This window comes from Hoplias malabaricus, chromosome 10, assembly GCF_029633855.1.
Source record: "Hoplias malabaricus isolate fHopMal1 chromosome 10, fHopMal1.hap1, whole genome shotgun sequence".
NCBI classification, from domain to species: Eukaryota; Metazoa; Chordata; class Actinopteri; order Characiformes; family Erythrinidae; genus Hoplias; species Hoplias malabaricus.
Genome location: NC_089809.1, coordinates 33,364,332 through 33,386,482, shown reverse-complemented (window position 1 = coordinate 33,386,482; position 22,151 = coordinate 33,364,332). Strand labels below are relative to the sequence as shown.

Here is a 22,151-nt window from a genome sequence, read left to right as displayed (position 1 = left end):
AGCAGACCGCCATATGTCCAAGCAAAGTATGAGCTCGCCTTCAAATTGCAAATACACATAGCAAATGGTTTAGTGCACTTTATACTTCAAACATAAGCTATTTTCTAGAGTGTATACAAGGTCATTTGATGGAATTATGATTCAGGTGTCTTTAAATATTAAATTAAAACCTATGCACTGAGTAAAAAAGGACTGATCTCTTGTAGTAATATTAATGCACTTTATTAAAATGTTACAAAGTGGCAGACAGTTGGAGAAAGTAGCAGAAAAGGCACATCACATTTTGGATGTTGGTTTGACAGGCTGAGGCCCCAGCCACTTCTCTCCTGAAACAAAAGATAAAACAAAGTGTATTTTTTGTATTTATCTTTGTATTTATCAGCCTATTCATTTTTTAAATGTTCTTGTCCATAATTTGTTATCTCACTGTAATACATAACATGGATTGCACAAAGACAATATTCAACCAATGGGAATCCCTGCCAGCCACAAAGAAACCCTCTACTGAGGAAGAGAATAATAAATGATAATTATAACATTTGTATTTATCTTCCAAAAATTGATATTAACTATATTTTTAATAAACAAAAAATACTAATAACTAATAGGGCACTCCACAGCCCACAATCAATTATCCACCCATCCATCCATCCATTATCTGTAAGCGCTTATCCAATTCAGGGTCACGGTGGGTCCAGAGCCTACCTGGAATCATTGGGCGCAAGGCGAGAATACACCCTGGAGGGGGCGCCAGTCCTTCACAGACTCACACATTCACACATTCACACACACTCACACATTCACACCTAGGGTCACTTTTGAGTCATCCACCCAAATCTCTTCTAAAATCTCTACTAAAAGCTAATCCACCTTCAAAATACATCATCATTAGAGTGTTTTCTAGTTTTGAACTGCAAAATCTCTCTCTAAGGACCACTGTAGAAGAAAGTAAACATGTTTACAGCAGCTGAAATAAGGTTCATTTTTTTCAATTTGGTCAGTGTGTCCATTTCTTTCAGAACGATACACTGCACACAGATGACTAAAAGCTACTTTAAATCCATGCTTACCTATGCAATAAGCCATGACTTCAAATCGGTCTGAGCCAAAGAAGACCTCTTTTTTTCCATCAACATGACACACTGTGAGAGGAAAGCCAAAAGCCTGCAGAGAGGAGCAGCATGAACAAATCAAACACATACAAAAACCACACTGTAGTAGTGAAAAATGGTGCATCTGAAAGGTGGGCTTACCTTGTGTTCCAAAGCTTCCTCAGTGGTGCGCTTCAACTTGTCCTTGACTTGCTGAGATTTGGCCAGTTTGAGTAGCTCTTCTATCTCACCAGCAGAGAGACCGGCCTTCAGTCCTGCCTGAGTAAACACAGAATCAACAGGGTCAGTCCAACATTATTTTACCATAGGTTTATTATATACAGGCCATGGTTGTGAGAGGTGGGGTGACATTTAGACTAGAAAAAGGGAAAATAATCTTTATAGAACTATTTTTAAAGTATCATGGGGAAAGCCTGAGGTGTTGGTTTATTTGGGGAAGCTCTGTGGCAGTTGGTGTATTATATTTGATAAAACAGCTCTTTTCCACACAGCAATGATTTGATGTCATCCTCAAACTTCTTAAACTTGTGCGATGTATACCTTGATCAAGACACTTAATGCCACACTGGCCTTTCTCTATAACATGTTCAAACTTTTAGTTGCTCTGGATTAGAATATCTACCATATATAAACTTAAGAGGAGATTAATATGAAGCCAAATCCATCAGGTGAGTATAAATGAGCAGCATCATTACTCTGATTTCTGCCTGTGGGAAGAATGTAATACTGTACATTTGCATTCTGAGGAGTAAGGGTTTTTTTTAGGTTTTTTATTTATTTGTTTTTTTTTTTTACATACAATACTTGTATTTGAACCATTCTAATTTGTGGGTTTGGCATTTTCAACAAATGTTCCATTCTAAATCATTCATAAAATGTTACAGCCATGCAGTAGCCATAATAGACAAACAGTGGCAACAGAATAAATCATGACATTGAGTTTTGCACTACCAGTTTTACTATCACAGAACTACACAGGCATATTAAAGTGTGGCACTGGCATGAGTGTTTCAGGAACATCAGTGCTACTATGCTTTTTACAAAAATCTTTGTCACTGCCAGGCTTCACTATCCAAAAACCTCATGCAAGGTCAGTTCAATGTTCAGAAACTGACCAATCCATTGTTAGGCTATGCTCTCTAATTCACAGGCAAGGTAGATCTACAATATGGGGGCTTCTAATAATGTGCATTGTGAGTAAATACTCATTTTAAACTAATTTTATAGCGCATACAATATAAGAAGGTTCCGCTGCTAGGATTACATTTTTTATTCAGGAGTATAATGTCAGCACTAAGTGGGATCAAATTTGTGATCCCATTATTCTAGTTCTCTGACTTGAAATAACTCATACCACCAACTTGGCTTTGTGTGTGTGTTGATGAAGGTGAAATGCTGCAATGATCCCACAGAAGGATGTGTCATATGACCATGCTGACTGTACCTCTAAAAATGATGCTGGCAATGTAATGTCTTGGTCATTGCTCCAGATTCTATTCCAAAGCTCTCTAGACACTTTCTCAACCAATCCATCTCCTGCCTTGTCCTTCTCTGAGACTGCAGTCAGAAAACGCATAGCATTGAGAGAACCTGGGAGAAATATTACAGAGAAAGCAGTGAAGATCAATAACCTGTAATGTTGTAAAAAGCTTATTTAATGTTGTTGGGAGTTATGCTTTTCTTAAGGATTATTAAAACTGAAAAATATCCTCAGTCAGGTTTCTAACATTAAGAATGGGGAAGAAACCCTGAGTAGTCTGAGAGGCAGCTCAAAAACAGAAAAAAATGGTAGTTTAGTGTACCTTTCTCAAACATGGCCTCAAACGGGTTTGAGGGATGGTGCAAGGGTATGTTGTAGTACTGAGCCAGTCTGTTCAGGTCTGCTGTCATGTACAGAGCCTTATTCGGGACCATTGCCGGTGGTCTGTTACCTGGAGAAACAGCACTATATCTGATATATAGAAAATACATATTTTATAAATAAAAGAATGCAATGCCATTTCTAGCATTATATTGTACTGATTAGAGACACTGGCCTCAACCCAGAAGACTAGGGTTTGATTCCCAACTTGGGCAAGAACACCACTCTATATAAATAAGTGTCTGTGGGCAATATTACTAACATGACCATAGTCTGCGTCTATAACATGAGTGAAATTGTAATTTGCAGTGGAGAGTAACTTTTGCCAACAGCCATAAACTTGAATGTAAACTTCTGCAAAAATAGGACATTTTAGACAGACAATGTCTTCAATGAGTTGTACTTTCAGGATTACGATTCTCAAGAAAGGTTGTGTATTCTATAGATCCTTTGCAACATTTATTATTATAATCATAATTTCAAATATATCACATTTTTCAACAAACACTGAATACGTTACATGGCTTAAATGTTGTATTATAGCACATTTGTTCATGTAAAATATTTCACAAATTAATACATTAATATTTAATATTTAATTAATTAAATAATACACAAGGCATTATTTATTCTTTTTCTTCACCATTTAGTAACATCTTTTTGGCTACAAACTTGCCTGATTCTTTCATGACGCCACCTAAAAATGCAGGACGAAGTCTGAGGTCAACGTTCCAGACAGTTCTGTAGCGACACAGTACCTGTACGAATAGCATCAACTACAATTTACAAACAAGTCCAAACAGCTGATTATGCTGTGAATAATATTTGAAGATAAAAGTTGCAGATCTTTATAGTCTGCTAACATTTTTGCACATTTGGACAATGAAACTGAAACACCTGGTTTTAGACCACAATAATTTATTAGTATGGTGTAGGGCCTCCTTATGCGGCCAATACAGCGTCAATTCGTCTTGGGAATGACATATACAAGTCCTGCACAGTGGTCAGAGGGATTTTAAAACATTCCTCTTGCAGGATAGTGGCCAGGTCACTACGTGATGCTGGTGGAGGAAAACGTTTCCTGACTCGCTCCTCCAAAACACCCCAAAGTGGCTCAATAATATTTAGATCTGGTGACTGTGCAGGCCATGGGAGATGTTCAACTTCACTTTCATGTTCATCAAACCAGTCTTTCACCAGTCTTGCTGTGTGTATTGGTGCATTGTCGTCCTGATACACGGCACCGCCTTCAGGACACAATGTTTGAACCATTGGATGCACATGGTCTTACTGGTGCAATGTGCAATTAATGAAGATTGGCCACCAGGCTGCTCCAATTTAGCCATGAAACCTCCCACACTAAAATGACAGTTTCAGTTTCATTGTCTAATCCTTGTACGTGTCTACACAAAACAGTAAGGCATTAAAGAGTACAGCAATGGAACTAGTCATGAAAAACACAATTTATTATCTATGGAAACATTTGGAGTAGTTTCTGTATCCAGGACTCCTCATCCAACATCAGGATCTGACACCACTATTGTTTAGTGGCTGCGTGGTATCCGTTCCGGTTGGAAATCAGTTTGGTTTTAAAGCTCAAATTCAAGTTAAAAACCATTAAGTTTAGAAAAGCATACGTAAAGAACACAGTGTTCAGGAGGCAGTCACCTCAAATCCCAACCAAGAGTAAGGAGACACCACATCATAGAAGAGCTCGATCACTTTTCTGGAGTTTGACATCTGAAATAAAATTAATCAAACAAATGAATTAATGACGTTTACGGGTCTGACAGCGTTAAAATAGCACAGATTTAATATATGCATGTATGTATTAAAATGTATTTACGCATTAAAATTAAACTACTTACCTTGCAAGAACCCTCTTCAGAAATGTCCTTGTTTTCAGGGACTGAAGTACAGTGTGTGGAGGGGAGTGGGTGAAAGTTCACCGTGGCGCAGAGACAAGCTCAGAGAAAAATTGCATTTACAGTGATATCAGACACTCGCTGTGCAGAAATGTTACACTATATTCAACACACGCTCTCTGACAGCTGTGTGTTTTCATGAAAACACGAGGACAGACTTACAAAACAACTCTAATATTTTTCGAGGTCTTCTGAAGCAAATTTATTACGACGAAATTCTGCCCTCTAGTGTAGTGGAGTGAGTATTTTATTTTTGTATACCAACTGTCTCTATTTTTGTGTACCAACTGCTCACACAAAACCCACAAAATTTGTGTGTGTGTGCGTGTGTGTGTGTGTGTGGGGGGGTCTCTCTTTGTGTACCAACTGCTCACACAAAACCCACAAAATTTGTGTGTGTGTGTGTGGGGGGGGTCTCTCTTTTTGTGTACCAACTGCTCACACATAACCCACAAAATTTGTGTGTGTGTGCGTGGGGGGGGGTCTCTCTTTGTGTACCAACTGCTCACACATAACCCACAAAATTTGTGTGTGTGTGCGTGTGTGTGTGTGTGGGGGGGGGTCTCTCTTTGTGTACCAACTGCTCACACAAAACCCACAAAATTTGTGTGTGTGTGCGTGTGTGTGTGTGTGGGGGGGGGTCTCTCTTTGTGTACCAACTGCTCACACAAAACCCACAAAATTTGTATGTGTGTGTGTGGGGGGGGTCTCTCTTTGTGTACCAACTGCTCACACATAACCCACAAAATTTGTATGTGTGTGTGTGGGGGGGGGTCTCTCTTTGTGTACCAACTGCTCACACATAACCCACAAAATTTGTGTGTGTGTGTGTGGGGGGGGTCTCTCTTTTTGTGTACCAACTGCTCACACATAACCCACAAAATTTGTATGTGTGTGTGTGTGGGGGGGTCTCTCTTTGTGTACCAACTGCTCACACATAACCCACAAAATTTGTGTGTGTGTGTGTGGGGGGGGGGTCTCTCTTTTTGTGTACCAACTGCTCACACATAACCCACAAAATTTGTGTGTGTGTGTGTGGGGGGGGGTCTCTCTTTTTGTGTACCAACTGCTCACACATAACCCACAAAATTTGTATGTGTGTGTGTGGGGGGGGTCTCTCTTTGTGTACCAACTGCTCACACAAAACCCACAAAATTTGTGTGTGTGTGCGTGTGTGTGTGTGTGGGGGGGGGTCTCTCTTTGTGTACCAACTGCTCACACAAAACCCACAAAATTTGTATGTGTGTGTGTGGGGGGGGGTCTCTCTTTGTGTACCAACTGCTCACACATAACCCACAAAATTTGTATGTGTGTGTGTGGGGGGGGGGTCTCTCTTTGTGTACCAACTGCTCACACATAACCCACAAAATTTGTGTGTGTGTGTGTGGGGGGGGTCTCTCTTTTTGTGTACCAACTGCTCACACATAACCCACAAAATTTGTATGTGTGTGTGTGTGGGGGGGTCTCTCTTTGTGTACCAACTGCTCACACATAACCCACAAAATTTGTGTGTGTGTGTGGGGGGGGGGGTCTCTCTTTTTGTGTACCAACTGCTCACACATAACCCACAAAATTTGTATGTGTGTGTGTGTGGGGGGGTCTCTCTTTGTGTACCAACTGCTCACACATAACCCACAAAATTTGTGTGTGTGTGTGGGGGGGGGGGTCTCTCTTTTTGTGTACCAACTGCTCACACATAACCCACAAAATTTGTATGTGTGTGTGTGGGGGGGGTCTCTCTTTGTGTACCAACTGCTCACACATAACCCACAAAATTTGTGTGTGTGTGCGTGTGTGTGTGTGTGTGGGGGGGTCTCTCTTTGTGTACCAACTGCTCACACAAAACCCACAAAATTTGTATGTGTGTGTGTGGGGGGGGTCTCTCTTTGTGTACCAACTGCTCACACATAACCCACAAAATTTGTATGTGTGTGTGTGGGGGGGGGTCTCTCTTTGTGTACCAACTGCTCACACATAACCCACAAAATTTGTGTGTGTGTGTGTGGGGGGGGTCTCTCTTTTTGTGTACCAACTGCTCACACATAACCCACAAAATTTGTATGTGTGTGTGTGTGGGGGGGTCTCTCTTTGTGTACCAACTGCTCACACATAACCCACAAAATTTGTGTGTGTGTGTGTGGGGGGGGTCTCTCTTTTTGTGTACCAACTGCTCACACATAACCCACAAAATTTGTATGTGTGTGTGTGGGGGGGGGTCTCTCTTTGTGTACCAACTGCTCACACAAAACCCACAAAATTTGTATGTGTGTGTGTGGGGGGGTCTCTCTTTGTGTACCAACTGCTCACACATAACCCACAAAATTTGTATGTGTGTGTGTGTGGGGGGGTCTCTCTTTGTGTACCAACTGCTCACACATAACCCACAAAATTTGTGTGTGTGTGTGTGGGGGGGGTCTCTCTTTTTGTGTACCAACTGCTCACACATAACCCACAAAATTTGTATGTGTGTGTGTGGGGGGGGGTCTCTCTTTGTGTACCAACTGCTCACACATAACCCACAAAATTTGTATGTGTGTGTGTGGGGGGGGGTCTCTCTTTGTGTACCAACTGCTCACACAAAACCCACAAAATTTGTATGTGTGTGTGTGGGGGGGTCTCTCTTTGTGTACCAACTGCTCACACATAACCCACAAAATTTGTATGTGTGTGTGTGTGGGGGGGTCTCTCTTTGTGTACCAACTGCTCACACATAACCCACAAAATTTGTGTGTGTGTGTGTGGGGGGGGTCTCTCTTTTTGTGTACCAACTGCTCACACATAACCCACAAAATTTGTATGTGTGTGTGTGTGGGGGGGTCTCTCTTTGTGTACCAACTGCTCACACATAACCCACAAAATTTGTGTGTGTGTGTGTGGGGGGGGTCTCTCTTTTTGTGTACCAACTGCTCACACATAACCCACAAAATTTGTATGTGTGTGTGTGTGGGGGGGTCTCTCTTTGTGTACCAACTGCTCACACATAACCCACAAAATTTGTATGTGTGTGTGTGGGGGGGGGTCTCTCTTTGTGTACCAACTGCTCACACAAAACCCACAAAATTTGTATGTGTGTGTGTGGGGGGGGGTCTCTCTTTGTGTACCAACTGCTCACACATAACCCACAAAATTTGTGTGTGTGTGTGTGGGGGGGGTCTCTCTTTTTGTGTACCAACTGCTCACACATAACCCACAAAATTTGTATGTGTGTGTGTGGGGGGGGGTCTCTCTTTGTGTACCAACTGCTCACACATAACCCACAAAATTTGTATGTGTGTGTGTGGGGGGGGGTCTCTCTTTTTGTGTACCAACTGCTCACACATAACCCACAAAATTTGTATGTGTGTGTGTGGGGGGGGGTCTCTCTTTTTGTGTACCAACTGCTCACACATAACCCACAAAATTTGTATGTGTGTGTGTGTGGGGGGGTCTCTCTTTGTGTACCAACTGCTCACACATAACCCACAAAATTTGTATGTGTGTGTGTGGGGGGGGGTCTCTCTTTGTGTACCAACTGCTCACACATAACCCACAAAATTTGTATGTGTGTGTGTGGGGGGGGTCTCTCTTTTTGTGTACCAACTGCTCACACATAACCCACAAAATTTGTATGTGTGTGTGTGGGGGGGGGGGTCTCTCTTTTTGTGTACCAACTGCTTACACATAACCCACAAAATCTGAAAGATTTAGTATATGGGAAATGTTAGAGAAGTGAATTTGAGAGGGTCACTGGTTCAATTCCCAAAGTTGGCAAGGAATAAAATCCATGGCTGATTTGCCTGAGCTGAATTGAGCAAGGCACCTAACCCCAAACTACTCCCCAGATGCAGAGGTGGTTGTCACCCCACTGCTCTGATTGTATGCATGTTCACAGTGTAAACAACTGTTCGCCAATGTGGGTTTGTGTGTTCACTACCACATTAAATGCAGAGAAGTAAATAAAAGGGGATTAAAATGACTCTTCTTCTTCATATCACTGAAGCATGGCTGCACGAGACACTGGAATTTTTATTTATATTCTTGGTAAATAATATTCTGATTACACCTATAGCTACCAGTCACTCACCAGTAAGTGACACATGGTCAGTCTCAGCAGCCCTTGGCTACTGCCACTAAATGACAGTGTCAGCTGCCTGCCAGCTAATGGGCTTATGTAGCCACCTGTTAGCTGATTATTCAGCTGCCACTGACTGACCACTAGCTGCCATTAACTGATCAGTAACAGCTGCTTTTATGTGATCACCACCTACCATTAATGGCAGCTACCACTGGTTGACTGGCAGCTACCAACAGGCTTACTCAGTGGTCACTAAGGATGCCCAAATGGGCCCAATTCCCCATGACCCTGGACCCTGAAGGTCAGGGACCAAAAAAAATAAATAAATAAACTAAACACCTGGATGGCCAAAGGACACACATCCGAGTGGTGGCCTGGTATGACCATGTTTAAGGTTTAGTTCATGACCAAACTGTAAGCACAATTTTAAACAAAAGTGGAAAAATATTTAAGACAACAGAAGAATGTATTTAATTTTTAATCATGCATAATATTATGCACGCACACACTCGCTGACACACAGTCACACACAGATGACTAGGCTCATATATCTCAGTTTAATATTTCCACTTTTGTAAATTAACTTTGAGGTCCAGTATTAAACATTGACCACGTTTCACCAAGTCTTCGGCACTGCGGCGGCCTCTGGTGGTCGCTAAAATAAACACATCCCGATTTCCTCCAAGGTGTTTTTATTATCAGACTTGCTTTCATTTTAAACATGTAGTGCAAATTCTTCATCTTAATAAAATATATTAGTTTTTATGTTTTCAGTTTCTTTATATTTTATATTTATTTATTTATTTATTTTACATTCGTTGTTGAACCTCCGTTTCTAGGAAGTTGCGTGAGCCAATTGTATTCCACCTAGTAACATTGGTCGCGTCTGTGATTGGTTGAGACATTGAATGATTGACAGATTGTCCCGCCCCGCTCACTGTGTTGGCTGTGGGCAGTCCCACTATAGGAAGTGGCTGAGAGGAAGTGCAGAGACACACCGGGGCACAATTAAATGTGAGTATAAATGGAAATATAGAAAAACACAAACTTTATACAGTAAAATACTCTTAAGGCAATTATTTTCAGAGTCCAGATAAGGCCGTGTGCAGGCGCTGAGTCATGTCTTATCATTGGGGATGTGATTAATAATCAGAACTGCTGCTGAATTACTGACTGTCATTTCAGTGTGAGATGCAAGTCTTTAAAGAGATTGACCTGCACACCTGTCTGTCCTGAGCTCTGCAATATGAGGAACGTGGGATATAGTAGAAAGTGATACTGATTTCTTACCTGTCTCAGGTGTCAGGGTGAAGGTGAAGAATGGGAGCTGTATTTAACATGTACATTTTTAAAATGGCATTCAATCAGGTATCACAGAATCGACTGCTGTTGTCTTTAGATGACTAGAAAGAATAAAACATTAGTAAATTAATGAGTTATATCATTCTTTTTTTTTTTTTTTAAAGAAAGTCTTGTCTTGACATGTTATTTTAACCCTTGGAACACAACTGTGGGGAACAGCAGAGCTGCTGTACACGAGAATTGGAGTCAATAAACTCTGTATACAGCTGTGTTCTAGTTTTTATTTGTATTAGCACATAAAGTTAGGTTCACAGTTATTAGTCCTTAACATTAGACAGACAAACTCATAGTTACGATTATACACTAGACAATATGAAAGGAAAAACACAGACAAAAAAACTAGAGGAGTGCATAACAGAGATGGATAGCGTTTTACCGATCTTAAAATTTAGATGTCAGCATCTGCCATATTTGCCCAAATGTATGCATTTTCTAATGCAAATTATAAGTCAGTTGTTGCAAAGGTAACACAGTCGTCCAGTGATGATCACTCTTTAACACTAACCATTGTGTATCAAAAGGCCTTGAGGCAAATGTTAGATCTCTGGCTCTGTATTTTCCTGAACGTTTGTGGTACATTTACAGCAAATTTTCTGTTGGCTGATCTCTGACATCAATCCAGGGATTGTTACTGAGCCCACTGCTTATCAGTGTTATGAAAAATACCAGCCATTCAAGCATGCCGTTTGTATGACTAGTGGAAAAATTATAAAATGCACCTTGTCCTGCTCTGACTGGTACTAATTCTTGTAAAAACAAGATTGTTTTAGGTTTAGTTAGTTTAGGTTTAATATTACATGAAGTGATGACCTTTAGTTTGGGAATCCCTGTTCTATGCTGCATTTTCAAACAGTGTATATAGACATATTTTACAACCAGACATTTCTTCAAACAAACAGCTTCTTCAGAGCTGTAGTGTTCATGAATTACAGTGGAAAATCTTCAGCAACAATGTATTTTGTGCACATATCACTGTTGCATACTGTAAATATTAGATTTTTTTTATGCTTCTTAAACCCTGCCCACATACTCATTCATCTCCTTTGGTTCCTTTCCTCTGGATCCCTTTTATGGTATTTCTGTGTTGTTTTTTATCTTTTGGTTTACTTTTGTTTAGTTCAATCCTTGAATACTGTCTGCATACTTGTCTTGATTCTTTAATATGTTACATGTCATAAATCTGTATGACCCAAAGAAATTCCTTGCATGTGTAACATATTTGGTGAATTTAATAATTCTTATTCTGAATCTGATTAGAGAAATGTCTTCAAATGAGCTGGTCTATTTGGGGGTCCTTGCTGCTGCAATACCCGTCGGATTCCTCTTCCGCTTCCTGAGTAAGTCCCTGCTCAAAAAGCAACACTTAAAGAGTGTACTTCCCTTTTAAAGGATTTTTTTAGAATCACTTTAAACCAGATGTACAAAAAAAACATCCTAGTTTATATATATATATATCTTGTGTAAGTATAATACTAAGTAATAAAAAAAATCTGAAAACATGAGATATATATATAAATGTATACTAAGATCACAGAAATGACATCAAAACAAGTCACATGAGTGTAAATATGTTCCGTTGTGATTTAACACATGTAGTGTGTAGTCTGCTGCAGTTAATAAGGCCTGGATTGTATAACTTGAAACAGGTCCCCCAGTCAAGCAGGGAGCAGCACTGCTTTTGGGTCTGACCATTACCATTGCAACCTGTGGCATCCACACACTACACTCACTGTGCACAGTTTTAGGAACATGGCTCATCATCACGTTCAGCTGGAGGTGAGTGTTATTCTTACAAATGAGGATTACGTTTACATTTGTAACATTTAGCAGATGCTTTTATGAATGCCAAAAAGTTCTAAAAATGTATTTTGTGTAACTTATAATTGTAATTTAAATCATTCTCTTTTTTTTGTAACATTTAATGTAACATTGTAACATGTAACATTTAATATTTAACTGTTAGTTGTTTGTTTGTTTTTAAATAACACAATTGTCATTTTTAATACTACACAACAGTTACAATAAAATACCGAAAGAAAAAAAAATTACAATAGTATGTTATTTTTTTATGTATTTTTTTATGTAATTTTTAAAAACTTATTTATATTCTATAAATTAGCAGAATGGCTTACAAAGGTGACAACATAAAGAATGCATCCTAGTCAGTAAAGTTATAAAAAAGTAAAAAAATAAATAAATCACCTAAGTTTGACCCCAAATTTAACTTGAACTAAGAGTCTGCTAGGTACAGGAAACAGAAACCCCTTTACAAAACAAACTGTTCCACAACAGAACATCAGTGTTGTATCATTTATGAGAGTTATGACAGAGTGACTGACAATTTACGTGTCCTGTTCAATTCATTAATCATTGTAGGGCTCTCAGGTCAATGTATTGTGTTTAACATGAGTTAACATGAGAAGGTTTTGAAATGTTCAGATAAATAGCTGCTACAGGTATGTGGTCTTGCACAAACATGTGGGGATCTTTGCTTTGCTTCTGTTTTTGGCTTTGCTTGAAGAGATATAATCAAACCCTGTTTTTGAGAGCTCATGTTTCCTGTCTTATCTGGCATTGTATGCAAGATTTAGATACTTAAATAGAATCATTTTAATGCATCAGTATTGCTGTAATAAATATTATCTACTGTGTTTTGCACTGCAGAAATGCTCCCTCTCTTTCTCTGGGTTGGACGTTCCTCTATCTGCTGTTCTTCCGGCTGGCGACATGGTTCGGTCTGCCCTCTCCTGGTCCATTTGCCAATGCCATCCAGCTTCTTCTAACACTGAAGGCAAGTTGTAGGATCACAAAGGTGCCTCTTTCAGTGTCTCTAGATGCTACACATCTGTAGATGTAATGTTCATGTCTAGTGAATCATCTCTTAACATACAAGTCTGTTTGTACACATCACATTAAACACTCTTGCTGTCCAAAGAAAAATCCACATGACATTTTTTTGTAGATCATTTGAACACAATAGTGTTTACTTGAATTGTGTGAAGTTTTATGGCGAATGAATAGAAATCAATAGAAATTAGAGGTGAAGAAGGTTTTGCATTTATGAAGTAATTGTATAAATTGAACACATTGTGAAATCAAAAAAATATATGCAGTGAATGATATTGTGCCAGTTAAAACACTATGTAATATTAGCATATACTTATACATAGCATATACATCAATATAAACAGTGACATTTTTTTGTTGTTGCAAGCTTTATTTGTAGTTCATATAAGAATTCATTAATTAATTCATTAATTGTCTGTAACCGCTTATTCAGTTCAGGGTCGTGGTGGGTCCGGGGCCTACCTGGAAGCATTGGGAGCAAGGCAGGAAAAAACCCTGGAGAGGGCATCAGTCCTTCACCGGGCAATACACACACATTCTCTCACACCTACGGACACTTTCGAGTTGCCAATCCACCTAACAACATGTGTTTCTGGACTGTGAGTGGAAACCGGAGCACCCGGAGGAAACCCATGTAGACACAGGGAGAACACACAAAACTCTTCACAGACAGTCACCTGGAGCGGAACTTGAACCCACAACCTCCAGGTCCCTGGAGCTATGTGACTTTGACACCTGCTGCACCATGGTGCAGCCCTATCTTTAAAAATATTCTCAAACATCACATGTATTTTATTAACAATAAAATGGCTAATTTAACATTGTGAGGCACTGACTGATCGAAATCTGAATTTGGATGATAACTGCTGTTAAATCAAGCTGAAAATGTTATGTCGCTCCTCACATAAAGTGATAAAGTGAAAATATATTATAATAAAAAATAATGTGATGTGAAGAATTTAAATAGAAGAGGGATGGGAAAACAATATAGTACTGAGATGTTTGAGAGGTACTTTGTGAAAGATTTTTATTTTTAACATTCTTAAGTTTATTCTTGGTTATTTAACAGATGGTCAGCTTAGCCAATGAGGTCCAGAGTTACCACATAGAGAAGAAAAAAGATGTGAGCACCTTCTCCAAGTCTCCAGTGATTGGTGGCCTGTCTCAGGAGCCCTCCTTCTATGATGTTATCTCTTATAGCTACTGCTACATTGGGATCTTGACAGGTATTTTGTCTGACTTGGTTTGTTTATATTCTGGACTGATTTGTGTGTAAGGCTTAGTGTTTCTCTTATCCACTGTGCTGTCTGCTTTGCATGTAACGTCTGTCTCTCTCTGTCACTTCTTTTTCTCTGCCACTAGCCAAATAATGTGAGTCACATTCTTTTTCAAGTAAACATGTTTGTGTTTCTTCTTTTTTTGATCTCCAAAATCCCCGTTTATGTGCACATTTGACATCACTGCCCTTCCCTGCCACACACTTCACACTACCACTCCTTTCTACTTACCTCCTTTTGTAAAATTTGTTTGGTGTTCCATTATGTCCTGCGTCCTTTATTTATTTACATGCTATTTACATATGCATTGCCATGTGATTTACATCCTGCCCTTTAAATATTCTCCCAACTTCTTGCATGTGGTTCATCCCTGATGTGTCATTTCAAATAATTTCATATCATATCACAATCCTGTAACATTTCATATGTTATATAATTAACTATATTATCCTTCCATGTTTCTCATTATCATGTAATGCCATTTCATGCATCATGTTACACCATTTTCTCATTCTATGTTTTCCCCTACCTTTTTTTCCTCCTCCATCTTTATTTTCTCACTGTCCATCACTTTCTTTCCTCTCTCCACGCTTTTTTATTCCCCTATCTTTTCCTTCCCCTCGTTTCCTTATCCCTTTGCTGGCATTTCTCAGGCCCATTTTACCGCTATCAGACATATGTGGACTGGCTCATTCAGCCGGATGCAGTGTCTCTGCCAGGAAAAGAGCCATGTCTCGACAGACTGAAGATGGTGCCTGTTTATGGAGCTCTCTTCCTCATTGCCAACTCCTTTTTCCCGCTCTCGTATGTCCTTACTGAAGCCTTCCTGGAGTGTAACTACTTATACAGGTGTGTTCATTCTGAGACAACTGTACACTTCCGTTTAAAAGTACAGATTTGAAGGATCACACATATGTTTACACCCTCACTGACCATAATATTGTGCATGGGACTTTTGGGGGATACTCAAGCTTTAATGTGGTTGAAATAAGGTAGACTGATAGATATTCTATTGATCCCAAAGGAAATTTAGCAAGTTAGGTCAACAGAGTGTGGTATTTCTAAGGTAAGAGAAAACTGAGGTTGTGAGCCAGTCATTTGAAAGATTTGCATGTCCTTATCTGTCTTTTGAATAAAGACAGATAAAGACATACAATGTCCTCATTTGTCTGTTTGTAAAAAATGAAAACAAATAAATGACTCCTCCATGGAGCTTGGTAGCAAGGGTAAACATGATTTGTATTTGAAGTACTGTAATCAGAGTTGGAAACTATACCTTTGTTATGGATGGCCATGTTACTGTAAACAAGAGTGATGTCAGAATGTGCGTCATCATTTGAGCCAGAGGACTGAGTATTTCTCTATTCATGAAACTTATAAGACAGTATAAATTCAACAGTACCCAATGTTTCTCATTTTCACTTCAGAAATATTCTGACTAAATTCTCAAAATTATTTTGACTCGATTCTCTGAATTATTTTAACTTTTATTTGCAGAGGCCCTAAAACTCTGGTGTGTTCTGAGCTGATGTGACGTTTTACTGCTCAGAAAACCAGCATATTCTGCCTTAATTATCACGTAGTGACCCAGGTGTTTTATTGGTGACTGCAGAATCTGAGTTTTCATGCTGGTGTCTATATGGTTGTTTTGTTTTTGAATGCAGGTTATTCTACATGGTCGTTGTGTTCTTTGTGTTCCGGATGAGGTTCTACACAGCTTGGTGTGGAGCAGAGGCAGGCTGTATCAGTGCAGGACTGGGATGCTACCCAAAAGGGGCGTTGTCCAAATCTGGAGGTGGACCCACAGTCCAGTATAGGTCAGATTTCTCTGTGTACTCACACTCTGAAATTATATAGTTAGAAGCAGTAGCCCATTTGTTGATAAACAAATTGTGCCATTCATTCTTAAGACTAGGCAAAGACTAGGTGAATGTAAATCTTTCTATGTGCTTATGTACATTCTATCACCACATAATATCTGAAAAGTGTCTTTTATTGTTTGTATGAACATGCTTTTTTCTCAGAGTGAATATTTGAGCTCATTCAGAACCAAATTTAAACAGTAAGCAATTATCAGAGTGCGTCTGATGTTTTTTAATTTTTATGGTTTATCTCGTTTCCTTGTTCAGAATAGTTTTTGTCAAACAAGATCAATAAAAAATACTTTATATGAATAACTTAATAGGAGCACATTCTTTACAAATAAAATAAAAGGCACAACACTAGGAAATTTAACACAAATGAGTAGATTTATATTTGTTTGTTGTTTGTTTTGCATAAAACTTATTATTAAGTTTATTGAGGAGGGACATGAAACTGCAGTGCTGCTCAACATATGTATATATTAGATATATAAAGAAGGTGGACATCTACACAAAGTGTGTGCAGATTTGAATATGTTTATCTATGAGGGGTGTGTGATATTTGTCTTGTTCAGCCCTGATCCTGATGCTGCAGTGGAGTATGACTTTAAAACTATCCAGAACATCGACTGCTACAACACTGACTTCTGTGTGAAGGTCCGGCAAGGCATGCGCTACTGGAACATGACCGTGCAGTGGTGGCTGCATAATTACATTTATACAAACGCTCCCTTCAGAGCTTATGCCCTGAGGTACAGACACACACACACACACACACACACACATCCCCAAACTATTAATTCTACTATGAGTTCTTGAAAATAACTATATTTCAAATAGTTCAATATGTTTTATTTAAATTAAGAGCATTGTCTGTATCTCCATTTTTTTTCTGTCTCTATGTATTTCCCCTCCTCTCTCTCTCTTTCTCTCTCTCTCTCTCAGGGCTGGTTGGACCATGTTGATCAGTGCATATTGGCATGGCCTTCATGCTGGTTACTACCTCTCTTTCCTGACCATTCCTCTTTGTATTGCTGCTGAAACCTCCATGGAGTCGGCAGTCAGGTCTCGTTTGGGTCCCAGCGGTCAGAAAACCTTCGACTGGATCCACTGGTTCCTCAAAATGAGGGCCTACGATTACATGTGCATGGGTTTCGTTCTCCTGAAGGCCAGCGACACCCTGCACTACTGGAGCTCCATCTACTTTATCATTCATGTTATTGCACTGCTTTGCATTGTGATTGGCCGAGTGATGGGAGGAGGGAGGGGAGAGCGAAAAAAAGACAGTGAGGGACAGAAGGAGGTAAAGAAAGATGAAGCACTGAGAGAAAAGTCTGAATAAAAATTTGCTTGTTCCCGTGGGATGCGAGATGGTACATGTAAACTAGCAACGAACTACCTATCCCATCATGCCACAGCATGCAACAGATGTTCTTCTGTTCTTGTTCTTGGAGATTGTCAGTGGTGAGGGAGGAGATGCAGTATTAAGTTACCAGATCATACTGTACTAAAGAAGAGGCAAGCTGTTTTTTTATGACCTGCCATTTATATTATTACAGGGGTTATATGGATTGTGGGTTTGAAATTTAATTCATTTCATTTTGTTAATACTGTATTTTTATTTTGCTTTACCATTATTATAAGTCTTTACGTTTGTGGCAAAATCAAATTATTATCATTATTGTATCTGCACATGTTTGGTGATCTCATTATGATGATGAATGTATTGTTCAAGTGTCATACTTTTTTATTTTATCCCAAAGCACATTGTGTACTGAAGGCAGGGGGCCCCATTGAGCCAGAGATTCCTTCATCAACTGTAAAATGTGTGGTTACAGTGTCATTATACATTTCTGCTTCAAAGTATACTTTTTTCCTGATAGTATATATTGACTTAACCTGTATTGATCATATCGAAACCATGTGACCAATGTTGAAAATTTAACACTTTCATACAGACATTGTTATGGTTGGGAAATCTTCGTTTTTCTTTCTCTTCACTTTTTACAACTCTGTATTATAGGGATGGGGACCATGTTTTCTCTCTATGACTACTGGAATGGTTTTTGTAAAGCAGACTATAACATTGATAACTACCTTTCCTCTATGTTATTGTGCTTATTAATGACCATGATGTAATCCACGTTACTGAATTGGTTAGTTGTTGTTGAACCTTGAGACTAAAGGCTGAATAGGAGGTTTCTAGATTTTAAAGTGGTAAATGATTTCATTTGATTTTCCTTTGAATTATTTAAGCTCAATGTTTTCATGACCAGTATTTACTGACAGTTTTGCTTTACACAGCCGTAGCTTCTTGTTATACACATGGCCCAATGTGAATTCAGTGTGGATCATTAACATTTGTGTTTTGGTAAGATTCTGGCCATAAACGATTACCATTTTTATTATTGTGACCATTATTATATCCTTACTTTTGAACAGTACATTTTTGTGCACAATTTTCTTCCATCACTGCCAGAACATGTTATTTATTAGCCAAGCACCTATCAATCCATCAAGGCCAGTTAATCTGTGTTTTTCCTTGTTTGCCTGTAGCCAGGATGTGGTCCTGCACAGTTTGCTGTCAATAATCTTTCAAATTCCTGAAAATCTCAGCTGTTGTAAACCAGCGGGCATGGAATCAGAGTCTAATGATGTGAAAAGTTCACTGCATGGTCTCTGCTTTCTCTCAGTGATGTGGTGTTAATTCTTCACTAGCTGTCCAGAATCATAACCTACTTTATGAAACTTTACAGCCCAATAAACATTACTGGTCATCTGTTCCCGGACTTGTGTCGTCATTTAGTTTCTATTCACAGTACAATCAGAAGTCAGTAATTGCTCATTTGTTTAATGAAAGTATATATGGATTAGCTGCTTGCATAAGGGGAAAGCAATAGGAAAATTATTGAAATGAGACAGCTCAAGACTATGGGTCTGAAAGAGTTGTTACAGTTCCAAAAAAACAAAACAAAATCATGCACATCAAATGAAGAAGATGCTGATGTTCACCTCACACATATCCCAAAATGTAAATTAAAAACAAAAGGTGGGCTCTGTTAAAGTGGGAATAATAAGAATAGACTGAGTTACATTTGTATTTTTGAGGCTTCTTTAAACTATAATTTTCCACTTGTCTTCTATGTTATTTACTAAAAGCTAGTGTTGAGTCAGTACTATGGAAACATCATTATGTGTGTGCACAGCTCCCACAATACAGTCCACGTCAGTTCTGGGTTTTTTCAGCATTGTGCAATACCTTTTGGGTGTGTGAGTGTGACATAAGTGTGTTAGAGTGTCTTTCTGTAAGAGACATTAAAGTAGTGAATAATTAACAACACAATATTGGTGTATCTGTTTTGATCTAGCACCCTGTCCTAAGAAAATGTCAGCACACACACAAACACACACATACCTTTTGCTCCCTTTGTCACCATGGTAACCATTAGCTGACAGGTCATTACAACTTCTGCTTATGGCTTCTTGAGTTAATATTGAACATATGAGACACTTCTTTGTTAAATCTGACTGTTGCCCCCTCTTTTTTGTCTGTCTCCCCTCACTCTTCTGATTTTACCCAGTGACTTTTTTACTTTTATTTTTAATCCTCTCTCTCTCTCCCTCTCTTACTCTCTCTCTTTCTCTCGCTCTCTGTCTGTCTGTCTATCTATCTATCTATCTATCTAACTGTCTGTCTATCTATCTATCTAAAGATGTAAATCATATATGTTATAATATGCCCCCTGTGGATAGTCATTATTCTCCCAGCAGGTGACATGATCTGTTCCATCAACAGGTTGTGTGGCTAAGGATTAATTTCCCTGTAAGCAGACACTTCATTCACAATGGACATTCAACAGGTTCAGCGACAAGGAAGTGTCTCCAGGGAGCATTTTCCTTCAGCACAAAGTTCAGGCACGAGAGATTCCTGGAGCCACGCACACATTTCTCACCCACTGCCATGAGCCAAACTTTCTCACACTACAGGTGATCAACACAGGTTAGAGTAAATATTTTGGCTGATGGTGTGTCCAGGGATTTTTGTTTGAGGAGCCTGTGGTGACTGCAAGGCCTTTTAACATGGAGCTGAGAGAATTCAACACATCACATACTGGAGGTAAGTACTCCAGTACTTTTGGGTACAATCACTTTCCAGTTTATTGCTTTTGCTACAGTACACCCCTTGTCAAAAAAAGACAGTATACATAAGGTATGTTATTTGGGAACCACTAATTTATATTAAATCACTACTCATGTGTAATTAAAATTATATTAAATTACACTTGATATATTAGTCATGTTATTTTTGTCACACTTCTAATACAACTGCCTGCCTAAATTCTACAACACGTTAAAAAAAGCTTAAATTATGAATAAAACATAATATAAAAGTCACTACTATAAACAAACTATCAGACCATGTCAAAACTATTACTAATAAAAATGATATACTATATAAATATAACTATTTGTAGGTATATATAAAAAATATATACAAACATATAGTATTACAAGTTACAATACTTGTAAAGGCAGCACAGTGGTGCAGCAGTCACACAGCTCCAGGGACCTGGGGTTGTGGGTTCCAGTCCCGCTACCGGTGACTGTGAGGTGTTTGGTGTGTTCTCCCTGTGTCTGCGTGGGTTTCCTTCCAAAGTCCTCAAACACATGTTGGTAGGTGGATTGGCCACTCAAATGTGTCCATAGGTGTGAGTGTGTATCACCCTGTGAAGGAACAGGGCTCCCTCAAGTGTGTGTTCCCGACTTGCGCCTAGTGATTCTGGGTAGGCTCCGGACCCACCGCGACCCTGAACTGAATAAGGGTTTATAGACAACGAATGAATGAATGAAGGTATACTTGTAAATCATAAGAATTTTGACTTATACAACACTAAGCATATAAATTAATTTAAAGTTTACTTACAGAGTTGCAGAAATAACACACAGTATATATTAAGTGTTAGGGAAGCCCGTTTCTGCCACATAAAATAATTTTTAAAAAGGCACCAGTATTTATTTTTCATTAATATGCAAGCTGAAATCTCAATATATTGGCTTAGAATCTCAAAATAATGAGAAAGTATCTCAAAATATTGAGATAGCAAATTGCATATTAATGAAATATAACAACGGGTGCTTTTTTTGTATTATTTTATGTGGTGGAAACAGGCTTCCATAAAGTGTAACTTAATGTAATTTAAATTACATATTAGTTATATTTATTTTCAACAATATACTGTAAGCACCAATATATATTATTGTTTGACAAGTTGGCCCTATTAAAATATGAGCAATTACAAAGGTAATTTCTAAAATACATAACTTCACAGCCATCTTGTATTCATTCATTATTCTGTCCATTTATATAATTTGAATTTTAGATCATTTAAACACAGTCTGTAATCAAAGTCTTTTAATATAATTGAGCACAAAAATTCCCAATTTTTGAATAACCAATTAGGTAGATGGGCTAAGTTAGTGGAAAGTGATCAGAGACTCAACATGAAAGTGGCATGTATATAAAGTATATGTCCAAAAATGGAGGTACATAGTTGGTATTCCTAATACCATAATATTAAGTGCTCATTGAATACATGTAGATTTAGGTGTGTTTATTTTTTCTGTGCTTCACCTGAATCTTCTGAAAATCTGGTTCTAAGGGATAGAGACAGAGGTGGAGAAGTGGGTCAGATTTATTTTTAGTGCAGCAGCACTAACTGTATCTTGAACTGAGTCTCTGAAGGGGAGGACACCACATCATCACTATTCCCTCAGATGAATATAACCTTCATTTTCCCTTTGGAAACTCTGCAGCTCCATCAGTGAATAAAACCGTGAATCATTTCTCTCT

The 22,151-nt window shown here is 38.7% G+C and overlaps 2 protein-coding genes across 3 annotated transcripts; one reads left to right on the top strand and one right to left on the bottom strand.

Annotated features, from left to right (window-relative positions):
- Positions 1 to 199: 199 nt before the first annotated feature.
- On the bottom strand, positions 200 to 5,076 carry gstk1 (glutathione S-transferase kappa 1). Its single transcript, XM_066683178.1, has 8 exons — positions 4,842 to 5,076; positions 4,642 to 4,713; positions 3,650 to 3,731; positions 2,915 to 3,043; positions 2,557 to 2,702; positions 1,254 to 1,370; positions 1,071 to 1,164; positions 200 to 326 (listed from the first exon to the last, which is right to left on the bottom strand). The coding sequence occupies exons 2-8, from the start codon at positions 4,711 to 4,713 to the stop codon at positions 277 to 279; spliced, it is 690 nt and encodes a 229-aa protein (XP_066539275.1). The 5' UTR covers positions 4,842 to 5,076; the 3' UTR covers positions 200 to 276.
- Positions 4,985 to 19,076, top strand: mboat7 (membrane bound O-acyltransferase domain containing 7). Of its 2 annotated transcripts, none has more exons than XM_066683177.1 (9): positions 4,985 to 5,136; positions 11,572 to 11,651; positions 11,961 to 12,090; positions 12,979 to 13,105; positions 14,231 to 14,387; positions 15,092 to 15,287; positions 16,103 to 16,255; positions 16,876 to 17,052; positions 17,246 to 19,076. In XM_066683177.1, the coding sequence occupies exons 2-9, from the start codon at positions 11,576 to 11,578 to the stop codon at positions 17,640 to 17,642; spliced, it is 1,413 nt and encodes a 470-aa protein (XP_066539274.1). In that variant the 5' UTR covers positions 4,985 to 5,136; positions 11,572 to 11,575; the 3' UTR covers positions 17,643 to 19,076. The 2 variants fall into 2 exon arrangements, with proteins under 2 accessions (XP_066539274.1, XP_066539273.1); XM_066683176.1 differs by lacking the exon at positions 4,985 to 5,136 and adding an exon at positions 9,865 to 9,966.
- Positions 19,077 to 22,151: the final 3,075 nt, after the last annotated feature.

What these genes read in the sequence shown, in the direction of transcription:
- gstk1 (XM_066683178.1), bottom strand. Translation starts at nt 4,713, where the DNA reads ATGTCAAACTCCAGAAAAGTGATCGAGCTCTTCTATGATGTGGTGTCT. An exon ending in ACTCTTGGTTGGGATTTGAG is followed by an intron (nt 3,732 to 4,641) that starts GTGACTGCCTCC and finishes CTATTCGTACAG; the next exon opens with GTACTGTGTCGCTACAGAAC. An exon ending in TGCCAGCATCATTTTTAGAG is followed by an intron (nt 1,371 to 2,556) that starts GTACAGTCAGCA and finishes GTGTTTACTCAG; the next exon opens with GCAGGACTGAAGGCCGGTCT.
- mboat7 (XM_066683177.1), top strand. Translation starts at nt 11,576, where the DNA reads ATGTCTTCAAATGAGCTGGTCTATTTGGGGGTCCTTGCTGCTGCAATA. An exon ending in ATTCCTCTTCCGCTTCCTGA is followed by an intron (nt 11,652 to 11,960) that starts GTAAGTCCCTGC and finishes AACTTGAAACAG; the next exon opens with GTCCCCCAGTCAAGCAGGGA. An exon ending in CTACATTGGGATCTTGACAG is followed by an intron (nt 14,388 to 15,091) that starts GTATTTTGTCTG and finishes GGCATTTCTCAG; the next exon opens with GCCCATTTTACCGCTATCAG.